The sequence below is a fragment of the Oncorhynchus mykiss genome, chromosome 11, assembly GCF_057628025.1.
Source record: "Oncorhynchus mykiss isolate SJ-2025 chromosome 11, ASM5762802v1, whole genome shotgun sequence".
Classification (NCBI taxonomy): domain Eukaryota; kingdom Metazoa; phylum Chordata; class Actinopteri; order Salmoniformes; family Salmonidae; genus Oncorhynchus; species Oncorhynchus mykiss.
Genome location: NC_143032.1, coordinates 62,871,581 through 62,886,464, shown reverse-complemented (window position 1 = coordinate 62,886,464; position 14,884 = coordinate 62,871,581). Strand labels below are relative to the sequence as shown.

The 14,884-nt window shown below is 44.8% G+C and overlaps 1 protein-coding gene across 10 annotated transcripts in view; it reads right to left on the bottom strand.

The window, feature by feature from the left end:
* The window catches only part of LOC110536144 (THO complex subunit 5 homolog), a 35,000-nt gene that overhangs the window by 12,270 nt on the left and 7,846 nt on the right, over positions 1 to 14,884 (bottom strand). For 8 of the 10 annotated variants that reach the window (XM_036936013.2, XM_036936010.2, XM_036936011.2 and 5 more), the window contains exons 4-19: positions 13,421 to 13,534; positions 13,199 to 13,296; positions 12,909 to 13,055; positions 12,713 to 12,827; positions 12,506 to 12,638; positions 12,297 to 12,374; positions 12,093 to 12,139; positions 8,962 to 9,061; positions 5,128 to 5,236; positions 4,949 to 5,050; positions 3,104 to 3,200; positions 2,888 to 2,999; positions 2,625 to 2,728; positions 2,312 to 2,399; positions 2,060 to 2,175; positions 1,730 to 1,920 (exon numbers count right to left, since the gene is read on the bottom strand). In XM_036936013.2, coding sequence (XP_036791908.1) covers positions 1,730 to 1,920; positions 2,060 to 2,175; positions 2,312 to 2,399; positions 2,625 to 2,728; positions 2,888 to 2,999; positions 3,104 to 3,200; positions 4,949 to 5,050; positions 5,128 to 5,236; positions 8,962 to 9,061; positions 12,093 to 12,139; positions 12,297 to 12,374; positions 12,506 to 12,638; positions 12,713 to 12,827; positions 12,909 to 13,055; positions 13,199 to 13,296; positions 13,421 to 13,534 — 1,751 coding nt within the window. Of the gene's footprint in view, positions 1 to 1,729; positions 1,921 to 2,059; positions 2,176 to 2,311; positions 2,400 to 2,624; positions 2,729 to 2,844; positions 3,000 to 3,103; positions 3,201 to 4,948; positions 5,051 to 5,127; positions 5,237 to 8,961; positions 9,062 to 12,092; positions 12,140 to 12,296; positions 12,375 to 12,505; positions 12,639 to 12,712; positions 12,828 to 12,908; positions 13,056 to 13,198; positions 13,297 to 13,420; positions 13,535 to 14,884 lie in introns of all 10 variants that reach the window. The other 2 variants (XR_016484645.1, XR_016484644.1) reach the window with 1 other exon arrangement.

Genomic DNA, 14,884 nt, shown 5'->3' with positions numbered 1-14,884 from the left:
ATGACATGGTCAATGGTCATTTAGCTCAGTTAACTTTACTTTCTTGAGTACAGGAACAATGATGGACATCTTGAAGCAAGTGGGGACAGCAGACTGGTATAGGGAGAGATTGAATATGTCCGTAAACACTCGAGCCAGCTGGTCTGCACATGCTCCGAGGACACGGCTAGGGATGCTGCCTGGGCCGGTAGCCAAGCAAGGGTTAACACGCTTACTCACATCGGCCACGAAGAACGAGAGCTCCCAGTCCTCGAGAGTGGCCCGTGTCGGCAGCACTGTGTTATCCTCAAAGCGGGCAAAGGTGTTGTTTAGCTTGTTCGGGAGCAAGATGTCAGTGTCCGCGACGTGGCTGGTTTTATCTTTATAATCGCAGATTGTCTGGAGCCCCTGCCACATACATCTCGTGTGTGAGCCATTGAATTGTGACTCCACTTTGTCTCTGTACTGACGTTTTGCCTGTTTGACTGCGTTGCGGAGGGCATAACTGGACTGTTTCTATTTAGCCATATTCCCAGTCACCTTGCTGTGGTTAAATGCGGTGGTTCACACTTTCAGGTTTGCGCAATTGCTGCCATCTATCCACGGTTTTTGGTTTGAATAGTTATTAATTGTCACATTTGGTACAACATCCCCTTTATACTTCATGATGAACTTAGTCACCATGTGTCAGCGTATAGGTCAATGTTATTCTCAGAGGCAACCTAGAGCATTTCCCAGTCCTGGTGATCAAAACAATCTTGAAGCATGGATTCCGATTGGTCAGACCAGCATTGAATAGACCGTGGAACAGGTACTTCTTGTTTGAGTTTCTGCCTATAGGAAGGGGGGAGCAGAATGGAGTCGTGATCTGATATGCCGAAGTAAGGGCGGGGAGGGCCTTGTAGCCATCCTGGAAGGAAGAGAAACAATGTTTCAGAGTTTTTGAAGCGCGAGTATATGTCGATAAAACTTAGGTAGCGTTTTCCTCAGATTTGCTTTATTAAAGTTCCCAGCTACAATAAATGTGGTCTCAGGATATGCGGTTTCCAGTTTGCACAAAGTCCAGCGTAGTTCCTTGAGAGCCGTCGTGGTACCGGCTTGAGGGGGAATAGACATGGCTGTGACGATTACCTCCTAAGACAATTATCTTAGGAGGTAATGCGATCAACATTTGATTGTGAGGTATTCTACGTCGGGTGAAAAAAAGAACTTGAGTTCCTGTATGTTACCACAATCTCGCCATGAGTAGGTAATCATGAAGCATACACCCCCACTTTTCTTCTTCCATGAGAGTTCTTTATTCCTATCTGCGCGATGTACTGAGAACCCAGCTGGCTATATGGAAGGGGACAGTATATCCAGAGAGAGCCATGATTCTGTGAAACAGAGTATGTTACAGTCCTTGAAGTCTCTCTAGAAGGAGATCCTCACCCTGAGCTTGTCTACTTTATTGTCCAGCTGACTGAACATTACTCAGAAGCGGTGGATGGTGTGCCCGCCTCCACTCCAAATACCTCTTCTCCACTGGCGGCGTCTTGGAGCAGCCACTTGGATAAGTTAAATTGCTTTGGGGGGTACCAACAAAGGATCCAATTCTGGTTGAAACGCTGGCGAGTTACTGCCGCTCTGATATCCAAAAGTTATTTCTGGCTGTATGTAATAATGCAAAAAACATTCTGGGCTAATAATGTGAGAACAACAACAAAAATGGCCATGTCGACCGACGCCAACTTTGTGTGTGTACGTGTACCTGACAGTGCGTAGACACATCTTCTCTCTGGGGAACTCCCGTGGTCCCTCCACACTGTCGTCCTGTCCATCAGTTTCCAGGTACACATCCAGACAGACACCCAGACGAGCTACCTGATTGGTCAGCAGCTGGTGGCCTGGGCGGGGCCCCTGGAGCTCTGATTTGAAAACGTTCACCTCACTCTCCATGGCCTGGGGGAGGGGTTAGACGTGTCAATCACAGCCGGTGAGTGTCTAACCACTAACACCAAAGGGCATAACAGCATATAGATTTGCCCTCCCCTGTGATAGCGTCTCGTATTCACAGCGTGTGATGGGTGTGTATACTCACTCGAAGGTTGTCGTCAGTACGTCCACTGCGCTCCCCCTTCCAGCTGATTGAGACAGCGAAGAGAGGAGAAATGACTGGGTAACGGGGGTTCAACACCACCGCAGCCTGAAGACGAGCTGGAAGGGAAAAATATCATTTATTTCCCTGACTTTTCTAAAGAATTTGTCCAAACAAAACAGACAGGCCTCCAATTCTTCAGGAATGTCTTAATATATTACGTAGTGAATCATCACTTTAACCCCTGGTAATTACCTGTTCCTCTCTCCAACACGGCCATGAAGAAGAGGTCAGTTTCCCGAGCCAGACCTGCTTCTGACACATGCTGCGTGAACACCAGATTCTATAGAGCGAGAGCGAACACAAAGAATAGTAAACTATATGGTTTATTTAATTAAACCACAATGCCTTTTATAGCCACACCATCTACACAGCAGCTACAATGAGAGTCAGAAATTGTTATATTGAGTGTGAGGTTGAGTTGTAGTCAAAGTTGTGTACTTCCTGTGTACTCCTCGGTTGTGTTGACAGCAAACAAAATGTGAGGAAGTGTTTTGTGTGTTCGTACCGTGTACTCCTGGTGTGTGATGGTAGTCCAGCGAGCCAGGCGAGAGAGAACCTTAGCAGGGAACAGGTGCTTGCACTCACTGGACACTGGAACAATACTGTGCTCTGAAAAACACACACGCATATAATACCGTAAACATGTATTTTATTGTCTGTGTGCGTGTACCCAGTAATGAGAAATGTGAAGAGGACTGTTTGTGCAGGGCCAGGCATGTGTATACCTAGTGAGGAGAACTGTTTGTGCAGGGCCAGGCGTGTGTATACCTAGTGAGGAGAACTGTTTGTGCAGGGCCATGCGTGACAGGACTCGTCCTCTCAGCAGCTTCATGGTGCTTTCCATGTGACTGGCACTCAGAGAACTGCCTGCATGCAAACCCTGAAACACACACGGTAGGCTTAAAACACACACACACGGAGAGAAAGAAGCACACCATAGCAGCAGACACTTCATTAAATGCAATGGGAGGGCCACTCACACACCTCTGGGGCATCACTGGGGAACTTCAGTCCTCCCAGACTCTGCACCCACAGGTAGGGATGACCCATTTCTGCCACGTAATCTCCAAATGAACTGATCCTACAATAACACAAAATATATCAATTACTACTGATCCTACAATTAAACAATATCTGTACTGATACTGAAGCAACTGTACACACTGTGTATATACAGTGCCTTGCGAAAGTATTCGGCCCCCTTGAACTTTGCGACCTTTTGCCACATTTCAGGCTTCAAACATAATGATATAAAACTGTATTTTTTTGTGAAGAATCTACAACAAGTGGGACACAATCATGAAGTGGAACGACATTTATTGGATATTTCAAACTTTTTTAACAAATCAAAAACAGAAAAATTGGGCGTGCAAAATTATTCAGCCCCTTTACTTTCAGTGCAGCAAACTCTCTCCAGAAGTTTAGTGAGGATCTCTGAATGATCCAATGTTGACCTAAATGACTAATGATGATAAATACAATCCACCTGTGTGTAATCAAGTCTCCGTATAAATGCACCTGCACTGTGATAGTCTCAGAGGTCCGTTAAAAGCGCAGAGAGCATCATGAAGAACAAGGAACACACCAGGCAGGTTCCGAGATACTGTTGTGAAGAAGTTTAAAGCCGGATTTGGATACAAAAATATTTCCCAAGCTTTAAACATCCCAAGGAGCACTGTGCAAGCGATAATATTGAAATGGAAGGAGTATCAGACCACTGCAAATCTACCAAGACCTGGCCGTCCCTCAACTTTCAGCTCATACAAGGAGAAGACTGATCAGAGATGCAGCCAAGAGGCCCATGATCACTCTGGATGAACTGCAGAGATCTACAGCTGAGGTGGGAGACTCTGTCCATAAAACAACAATCAGTCGTATATTGCACAAATCTGGCCTTTATGGAAGAGTGGCAAGAAGAAAGCCATTTCTTAAAGATATCCATAAAAAGTGTCGTTTAAAGTTTGCCACAAGCCACCTGGGAGACACACCAAACATGTGGAAGAAGGTGCTCTGGTCAGATGAAACCAAAATTGAACTTTTTGGCAACAATGCAAAACGTTATGTTTGGCGTAAAAGCAACACAGCTGAACACACCATCCCCACTGTCAAACATGGTGGTGGCAGCATCATGGTTTGGGCCTGCTTTTCTTCAGCAGGGACAGGGAAGATGGTTAAAATTGATGGGAAGATGGATGGAGCCAAATACAGGACCATTCTGGAAGAAAACCTGATGGAGTCTGCAAAAGACCTGAGACTGGGAGGGAGATTTGTCTTCCAACAAGACAATGATCCAAAACATAAAGCAAAATCTACAATGGAATGGTTCAAAAATAGACATATCCAGGTGTTAGAATGGCCAAGTCAAAGTCCAGACCTGAATCCAATCGAGAATCTGTGGAAAGAACTGAAAACTGCTGTTCACACATGGTCTCCATCCATCCAACCTCACTGAGCTCGAGCTGTTTTGCAAGGAGGAATGGGAAAAAATGTCAGTCTCTCGATGTATAAAACTGATAGAGACATACCCCAAGCGACTTACAGCTGTAATCGCAGCAAAAGGTGGCGCTACAAAGTATTAACTTAAGGGGGCTGAATAATTTTGCACGTCCAATTTTTCAGTTTTTGATTTGTTAAAAAAGCTTGAAATATCCAATAAATGTCGTTCCACTTCATGATTGTGTCCCACTTGTTGTTGATTCTTCACAAAAAAATACAGTTTTATATCTTTATGTTTGAAGCCTGAAATGTGGCAAAAGGTCGCAAAGTTCAAGGGGGCCGAATACTTTCGCAAGGCACTGTAGGTGTTGGGCTTTAGGACAGCATCCTTACCCCACTTTATCAAACTGGTAGCGGTTAGAGGGGTTGGGCGTTTCGCACCCCTGGTCGTTGGCATACAGGCAGTTGAGCAGCGTGCCAGAGTTTAACAGCTCCCTGGCAGAAAATAGAATCATTACAAGACAGACAGACAGACACGCACTCCCCAAACACACGCAAGCACACACACGCACCCGGCGCTGATGGCTCCAGTGAGATCTGTGGCGGTGGAGACTTTGGCCTTGACAGTCATGATGTTCAGGTTCATCAGGTAGTAGAAGAACAGATGCAGCACACTGCCGTCTAGACACAGAGGGACAGGGGTTCACTTAGTATGATGCGATAGGCTACGTGGCTAATGAATGGCCAGGATAAGGAAGACGCATAGCTGTTGAACTAGCTTTCATTATAGTAGCGTAAGGGTAGGCTTGCAAGTTTCTGAATATAAATGTCACTGGATTATCTCATCTCTCGTTCCATGATGGGCATATAGCCTACATGGAGGGTATTTTAAGCACATCCAAAATAATAACATGAGCTGGCTAAAATAATGTACAATCGCCTACATAGATAAAAAGGGGATGCCCGCTCACTGTTTTGCTGCCGCCAAACTTTGGTGATTAAGACTCATTTCAAAGTGGACTCATGAGTCAAACTCTTCATCAACAGTCTTGACTACTTGACGAATGAATTGGACAGGGAAAAAAAACAGCTTTCATTGAGTCACACGAGTTTGTGTTTCTAAATACGAGGTTTATGGGCACAAAAAGCACATCTCTTGTTCCATGTGTATATGTGTAACGGATGTGAAACGCTAGCTTAGTTAGCGGTGGTGCGCGCTAAATAGTGTTTCAATCGGTGACGTCACTTGCCCTGAGACCTTGAAGTAGTAGTTCCCCTTGCTCTGCAAGGGCCGCGGCTTTTGTGGAGCAATGGGTAACGATGCTTCGAGGGTGACTTGTTGATGTGTGCAGAGGCTCCCTGTTTCGAGCCCAGGTATGGGCGAGGGGACGGTTTAAAATTATACTGTTACATTGATGCTGTTGACCCGGATCACTGGTTGCTGCGGAAAAGGAGGGGGTCAAAAGGGGGGTGAGTGTAACGGATGTGAAACGGCTAGCTTAGTTAGCGGTGGTGCGCGCTAAATATGGTTTCAATCGGTGACGTCACTTGCCCTGAGACCTTGAAGTAGTAGTTCCCCTTGCTCTGCAAGGGCCGCGGCTTTTGTGGAGCGATGGGTAACGATGCTTCGAGGGTGACTGTTGTTGATGTGTGCAGAGGCTCCCTGGTTCGCGCCCGGGTATGGGCGAGGGGAAGGTCTAAGATTATACTGTTACATATGGGCACTGTGCTTCACGGTTAGATAGGCTGCACTTCCAATGTTAAAATCCATGCCATAACCCATGTTAAAATCCATGCCATAACCAACAGTGTTAGCGCTAAGACCAGCTTTCGGTTGGTCTTAAATAGCCCTACCAGCGCATAATTCGGCGCACGTTTTCAAGGACACACTTCAGATATTGCCACCCCTCCCACTTCAGCGCAAGTGAGCTCATATACGACAGGTAAATAACCAATCCTGGCGCTAGGGTTTGAAAATAGAAGAGCGCTGGCTTCATAGCAACCAAAAACAGAGTTCACAAGTACTATATAGGATGAAGTGAGGCATTATCTTGCTGACAGGGGAAGGAGGGGAGGAAGAGAGGAACTGGGGAATGGAGAAGAGGAGGAAGGGAGGGAGAGACGGTAAAGAGGAGGAGGGATGAGGTGAGAGGGGAGGGGGATGTTCTGCATTGCAGGCGTAACTCTATCCACTGGCAAGCAAGCAGGGAGGAGCGGATGGTATGTGTGTGTGGAGCTGGCAGCGATGTTGCGCTGCAGGCAGGGAGGAGAGGACGGTATGTGTGTGTGGTGCTGGTAGCAATGTTGCACTGCAGGCAGGGAGGAGAGGACGGTATGTGTGTGTGTGTGTGTGTGTGGAGCTGGCAGCACTGTAGCGCTGCAGCACTCACACCTTATTTTAAGCACATTTACATCAGCCTCCTCTCACGCTCTCTGTTGTCCTCTAAACCAGTGGTTCCCAACCAGGAGTACTAGGACCCATGGGGGGTACTGGGCCTATCCACAGGGGGTATTTTAGAAGACTCGTGAGACCATAGGCTTCAGTTGGTGGTACAGTAACTGAAAAAGGTTGGGAACCACTGCTCTAAACCATGAAGCAGCTTTTGGCGGTTTGAAGCAGCAAAAGCTGCGTATGTGTTTGTGTATATTCGTGAGAGTGTGTGTCTGGGTGTCCGTTTCTCAGGGTGCATTGGGTTCTGTCTGACTGCAGAGCCAGGAGAGACGAGGCGACATTGCGTAACCTTAGTAGTGATGTTATTGTTGATTACACTAAATTAACAATTCTTGTTCAATCTATGCACTTAACCATCACCATATACACTGCACCACAAAATCCTTATCACCACCATTAATATCAATTTCTAACAGTCATATACAGTTGAAGTTGGAAGTATACATACACTTAGTCATTAAAACTTGTTCTTCAACCACTCCACAAATTGATTGTTAAACTATAGTTTTGGCAAGTCAGTTAGGACATCTACTTTGTGCATGACAAGAAGCTTCTGATAGTCTAATTTACATAATTTGAGTCAATTGGAGGTGTATCTGTGGATGTATTTCAAGGCCTACCTTCAAACAGTGCCTCTTTACTTGACATCATGGGAAAATTCAATTAAATCAGCCAAGACCTCAGAAAAAAAATGTAGAATCCTTGGGAGTAATTGGTTCATCCTTGGGAGTAATTTCCAAATGCCTGAAGGTACCACGTTCATCTATACAAACAATAGTACGCAAGTATAAACACCACGGGACCACATAGCCGTCATACCGCTCAGGAAGGAGACGCATTCTGTCTCCTAGAGATGAACGTACTTTGGTGCGAAAAGTGCAAATCAATCCCAGAACAACAACAAAGGACCTTGTAAAGATGCTGGAGGAAACAGGTACAAAAGTATCTATATCCACAGTAAAACGAGTCCTATATCGACATAACCTGAAAGGCTGCTCAGCAAGGAAGAAGCCACTGCTCCAAAACCACCATAAAAAAGCCAGACTGCAGTTTGCAACTGCACATGGGGACAAAGACTGTACTTTTTGGAGAAATGTCCTCTGGTCTGATGAAACAAAAATAGAACTGTTTGGCCATAATGACCATTGTTATGTTTGGAGGAAAAAGGGGGAGCAACATCTCAAGACATCAGTTAAAGCTTGGTCGCAATGTCCAAATGGACATTAACCACAAACATACTTCCAAAGTTGTGGCAAAATGACTTAAGGACAACTAAGTCAAGGTATTGGAATGGACATCACAAAGCCTTGACCTTAATCCAATAGAAAATATGTGGGCAGAACTGAAAAAGCGTGTGCGAGCAAGGAGGCCTACAAACCTGACTCAGTTACACCAGCTCTGTCAGTAGGAATGGGCCAAAATTCACCCAACTTATTGTGGGAAGCTTGTGGAAGGACACCTGAAACTTTTGACTCAAGTTGAACAATTTAAAAGGCAATGCTACCAAATACACTCAATTAGTATGTAAACTTCTGACCCACTGGGAATGTGATGAAAGAAATAAAAGCTGAAATAAATCACTCTACTATTATTCTGACATTTCACATTTTTTAAATAAAGTGGTGATCCTAACTGACCTAAGACAGGAAATTTTTACTAGGATTAATATGTTAGGAATTGCGAAAAACTGAGTTTAAATTCATTTGGCTAAGGTGTATGTAAACTTCCGACTTCAACTGTAGCTCGGAATGATGTCATTTCTCCCCTTTACTGTCCCAGAGAGACTAAGAAACAGTGACAGCGTCCTGCTGCCTGTCACACAGGAACCGTGTGTGTGTCACTGAGGAGCAGTGACGGAGTACTGCAGTCTTTCACAGAGATAAAAAAAAACAGCACTATCTGTGAGAGGCTGACACACAGAAACTACTGGAATAGAAAGTGTGTGTGTGTGTACCTTTGCATCTGAGGTCTAGGCAGAGGGAGAGAGGGTGTCTCTTCAGCATTTCACGTCTCTTATCATCTAGCTGTCCACCTGTAGTAGGTCTCCTCCTCTTCTACACACACACAGAGAATTACCATTACTATGTAATCACACTCATGTTCTACTGCTCATTAATCAGATGTACTGATGTCTACACTAACTTAACCAAACATTCCAAAAATGGAGTTGCACCCCTCCCTCTTTGCCCTCAGAACAGCCTCAATTTGTTGGAGCATGGACTCTACGAGGTGTGGAAAGCTTTCCAAAGGGATGCTGGCCCATGTTGACTTCAATGCTTCCCACAGTTGTGTCAAGTTGGCTGGATGTCCTTTGGGTGGTGGACCATTCTTGATACACACGGGAAACTGTTGAGCGTGAAAAACCCAGGAGCGTTGTACTTCTTGACACAAACCGGTGCACCTGTCACCTACTACCATACCCCGTTTAGAGGCACTTAAATATTTTGTCTTTCCCATTCACCCTCTGAATGGCACACATACACAATCCAGGTCTCAATTGTCTCAACGGTTAAAAACCCTTCTTTAAAAATCGGTCTCCTACCCTTCATCTACACTGATTGAAATGGATTTAACAAGTGACATCAAAAAGGGATCATAGCTTTCACCTGAATTAACCTATTTTCTATACTCAGTGTGTAAATATATAGATATATATTTGACCTTATATGGTGCACTACTTTAGACCAGAGCGCTGGTAAAGCGCATTAGAATGTATTCTGATCCTTTACTTTTTCCACATTGTTAGGTTGCAGCCTTATTCTAAAATACACACAATATCCCATAATGTAAAGCAAAAACAGTACAAAATAATTGTGCTAATTTATACAAAAATGTAAACTGAAATATAACATTTACATAAGTATTCAGACCCTTTACTCAGTACTTTGTTGAAGCACCTTTGGCAGTGATTACAGCTTTGCGTCTTCTTGGGTATGACTCTACAAGCTTGGCAGACCTGTATTTGGGGAGTTTCTCCCATCATTCTCAGTAGATCCTCTCAAGCTGTGTCAGGTTGGATGAGGAAAGTTGCTGCACAGCTATTTTCAGGTTTCCTCCAGAGATGTTCCATTTAAGGTTTAAGTCTGGGTTCTGGCTGGGCCACTCAAGGACATTCGACGACTTGTCCTGAAGCCACTCCTGAGTTGTCTTGGCTGTGTGCTTAAGGTTGTTGTCCTGTTGGAAGGTGAACCTTCACCCCAGTCTGAGGTCCTGGGTTCTCTGGAGCAGGTTTTCATCAAGGATCTCTCTGTACGATGCGCCGTTCATCTTTCCCTCGTTCCTGACTGGCCTCCTAGTACTTTCCACTGAAAACATCACCTCAGCATTATTCTGCCACCACCATGCTTCACCATAGGGATCGTGCGAGGTTTCCTCCAGATGTGACGCTTGGCATTCAAGCCAAAGAGTTGAATCTTGGTTACATCAGACCAGAGAATCTTGTTTCTCATGGTCTGAGAGTCTTTAGGTGCATTTTGACAAACTCCAAGTGGGCTGTCATGTGCCTTTTAATGAGGAGTGGCTTCCATCTGGCCATTCTACCATAAAGGCCTGATTGTTGGAGTGCTGCAGAGAGGGTTGTCCTTCTGGAAGGTTCTCCAATCTCCACAGAGGAACTCTGCAGCTCTGTCAGTGACCATCGGGTTCTTGGTCACCTCCCTGACCAAGGCCCTTCTCCCCCGATTGCTCAGTGTAGCCGGGCGGCCAGCTCTTGGAAGAGTCTTGGTGTCTCCATCATTCTTCATTTAAGAACGAAAGAGGCCATTCAATGCTGCAACATTTTTTGGTACCCTTCTCCAGATATGTGCCTCGACACAATCTTGTCTCGGCGCTCTCCTGGCAATTCCATAAACCTCATGGCTTGGTTTTTGCTCTGACATGCACTGTCTACTGTGTGACTTTTTATAGGCAGGTGTGTGCCTTTCCAAATCATGTCCAATCAATTGAATTTACCACAGGTGGACTCCAATCAAGTTGTAGAAACATCTCAAGGATGATCAATAGAAACAGGATGGACCGGAGCTCAAATTCGAGTCACATGGGTCTGAATAGTTATGAAAATAAGGTATAAAAAAAAGTGTTTAATAAATTTGCACCAATTTTAAAAAAAAACTTTTCGCTTTCATTATTGGGTAGTGTGTGTAGATTACTGAGGATTTTTTATTTAATCTATTTTAGAATAAACGTAACAAAAAGTGGAAAAAGTGAAGGGGTCTGAATACTTTCCGAAGGCACACATATATACATACGTACGTACGTGCGTATATACACACTTTTGGGGGAACTCAGTCTGGCTTTCAACTTCCTTATGAAAGTTGTAATAGTAGAATGCACAAGTTGCAATTTTGAAATTGGGTAGTTCATCATCAGTTGCATACCTTAGAGAACCATTTATAACTAGTCAGAAATGTCCAGATCAACTAGCCCATGTCAGATAATGTTTTTTAGCTAGGTTTTTTGTGGTAATGTTGGAGTCACTCAAATGTCACAAGAATACACATTAGACATGGCAAAATGTTAAGAATTGCAAGATTATTATTATTATTTTTAAAATTGTAAACAGTTTGTGTCATGAACAGTGCTTGTTTCCATAGAAATAGACATCGCAGGATGTTCATCAATGCTGGAAGGGGGGCCTGAGTGAAAAAGTTTGGGAACCCTTGATATAGGGAATAGGGTGCCACTTGGGAAGCAATCTATAAGTGATCATCTGTTATTAAGATGATAGGAGGAGTATTCAATAGAGACAATCAGATCATACATATTTCACAGAGAAAGAGAAGGCCTAGCTGGCGGGAAGGGAGGGAGGGAAGAGGGGTGAAAAGGAGTTTCAGCTGAGGTGTGGCAGAGCAGCAGTAATGTGTCCAGGCAACCACAGACAGTTGCTGTCAGCAGAAATATGAATCAATCAATAAATAATAACAATAGGCAATTTAAAATGTGTGTACGTAGGAGGGTTGGGTGTAGGAGAGGTGAACTCGTTGACCCTGACACGTGTGTGTGTGTGTGTGTGTGTGTGTGTGTGTGTGTGTGTGGTATTACAGGGGCCTCTAGTGGCAGCATGGTGTGGCATACTCTCACACTCACCGTTTTCTCCTGTTCCTCCTCTGCATCAGAATCCCCAGAATCATCATCTAGAGGAGAGACAATCAAATGACACACACTTAGATACACACAGTCAAAATACACATACACGTTTCTCTATTTAAATCACTGCCCTGTCGAACACTCACACGCACACATAATATAGGGTGATTAACATGCAGCCAGGCAGGTGTGCTGCAGTCTTACCCTGGGAGTCCTCTGGAGGTTTAGACAGAGCTTTGGCCTCGTCCACGTCTCCACTGATGGACACACTCAGGCTCTTATCTGAAACACACACAAACACAAAACGCATAAAAACCGCATGTCCTCATCAAAATGGATAATGTGACAATTTAAAAAAATGTCTGGCACACAGTCGCGTTCACATATGTAAGTGAACACACACAAACGCTCACCGCAGGCCTGTCCGTAAGCACTGGCCTGTACCAGTAGGACATAGAGAGAGGTGGGAAGGTGGCGGGCGATCTCTGTCTGTCTCTGGGTCTGTTCAAATGGCATGGAGAGATACTCCTGGACTGGGAGGGATGCCTGGGGAAGGGGGCAGGATTAGGCTTCAGGCCTGGAAGGTCACAGGAGTGTGAGTTACAAAGAGTGTATGTTACCTGCATGATAGCGTTGAGTCCAGGCTGTAGAGAACTCAGGTGTTCCTTCTTCACCTCAATGCCTTTCTGGATCTTCTCCTTACTGGAGAGAGACTCCTTGTACTGCTCAGCCAGCCTACACACACACAACAGTGGGAGCTCATGTACTGCTCAGCTAATCTACAGAGCAAGAAAGGTTTCTCAGTGTGTGCGGCACCTCTTCCTTTGCTCCAGTTCCCAGTCCAGCCTGGCCAGCGTGAGTTGGTGGGTGTCGTCCTTGGTGAGGGGGGTGCGGGATACCTCAGGGGGGGCCTCCTGGTAGAACTCATCTACACTCACAAGATCTATCTCCTCATGCTTTGACCTGGACACACACACACACACGCGCAGAGGACAACATCAACTTTGAAAATATACTATTAACGTTAGACCTTGTGCCTCAAAACTCTTAAGCTTCTCGTTCCTGGACAAATGCAAATTAGAACCCCATCTCCCCCTGGTACTGACTTGAACTCCAGACACTTGCTAATCTCCTTCTGCAGGTGCATGACCTCATAGAGCAGGTTCTGGAGCTGCAGGTGCAACACATCTACTCTCTGCTTGCCCTGGAGGAGGGAGAGCGGTGAGGAGAGTCAATAACTGCTTTTGCCATGTGTGTGTGTAGAGGGAACTGTGAGTGTGAAAGAGAGATAGAGATATATATATATATATATACATATGTGTGTGTACCTCATGCGTCTGGTCTCTCCCCCTCTTCAGTCTCATGTGAGCCAGGCGGTTGAGTTTCTTCAGACTCATAAAGTGGATACAGCTCTGCATCCTCTTCTGTTCTACCTCAGCACACTGGAGGGAAGGGCAGACAACATGGGGGTTAGAGCAAAAACGTTCTTTTAACACCGAGGAGCGTCTGTGTCAAGGTTTCCCATCAGGAAAATTTGCCGCCAAACAAGCAACTGGGAAGATTTACATTTATCGGACAATTGAGAAATTTACCTGTCATCCATGTGCATTGGGTGCGTAACCCATTAGACCGTCCACCCACGCAGCGCTACTTTTTGTCAAGTAATGCCTCAATGTGACAGACAGCATCATTGTGTTTTGGTACACCAGAAGTACATTCATTTCCAATGGAATGCTGCGTTTGCCTTGCAGCATTGTGTTGCATTGCATAAGTTGGATTTATCTAATGTATGCATCAAATTGTATGCGTAGACTTGACAGAAATAGTAGCAAAATGTGAATGTTGAACTTTATTGGCACACATATCCAGTATAAATGTTGGAATAAATAATGAAATAAGTTTGACTGGCCAAACCCTCCTCGAACCCGGACGATGCTGGGCCAATTGTGCGCCGTTTCATGGGTCACCCGGTCGCGGCTGGCTGCGACAGTCTGGGATCGAACCCGGGTCTGTGGGGACGCCTCTAGCACTGCGATGCAGTGCCTTAGACCGCTGCGGCCACTATGGAGGCCGTGCCATGTCAATTTTTACATGGCGGGAGATCATTCCTGCCAGAATAACGTACTGTTTGCAAAAATCCAACATCCTGTGTTTTCAGAGTCATTACAGAGTTTGACAGGTGCTGTTCGCAGTTAGAGCCAAAAAACAAGAACTGATTAGAATACAATTATGCTTAAAACAAAGTACAGCGCACATATTTCATATGAATGGCCTACATTTAAAACGTTTTGGAGAAGGCAAGTTCACTTTCTCATCCATAAATTAGTGCAAGTGCGCTGTTCAGCAGCTCATGTCAGTGGGATTGGGGGGTGGCTTTTCATTCTACTGTGGATCGCTAAAATAACTATTATGATCACACTTACTCAAATGAAATATTATGTGGACACCTACACATTCGGCAGACAAGTGTGATATATCAGTTTAGTCCTCACAACCAGAATAAAAACTACTCAATTGAATGAAAGAAAAAAATGAATCCCTTTCCAAACATCCTTGCTTTCTCTCTTAGCAGATGACCAACATCCATTTAGGGAATTCATCTTTCAGAACATTCACACCTAGCCTACTGGTCAATAAGCACACAGTCGTCTGGACACTTTCCTACATGTGCAGGTCAGTCAGATTCAGTATTTTCATATTGAAAAAATGCAACTGGTAATAGGCTAAAGTCAGACTTCACATATTGGTGCCAATCACTAGTAGCCTAAAACTCCTCCAATTGATGGAGAAAT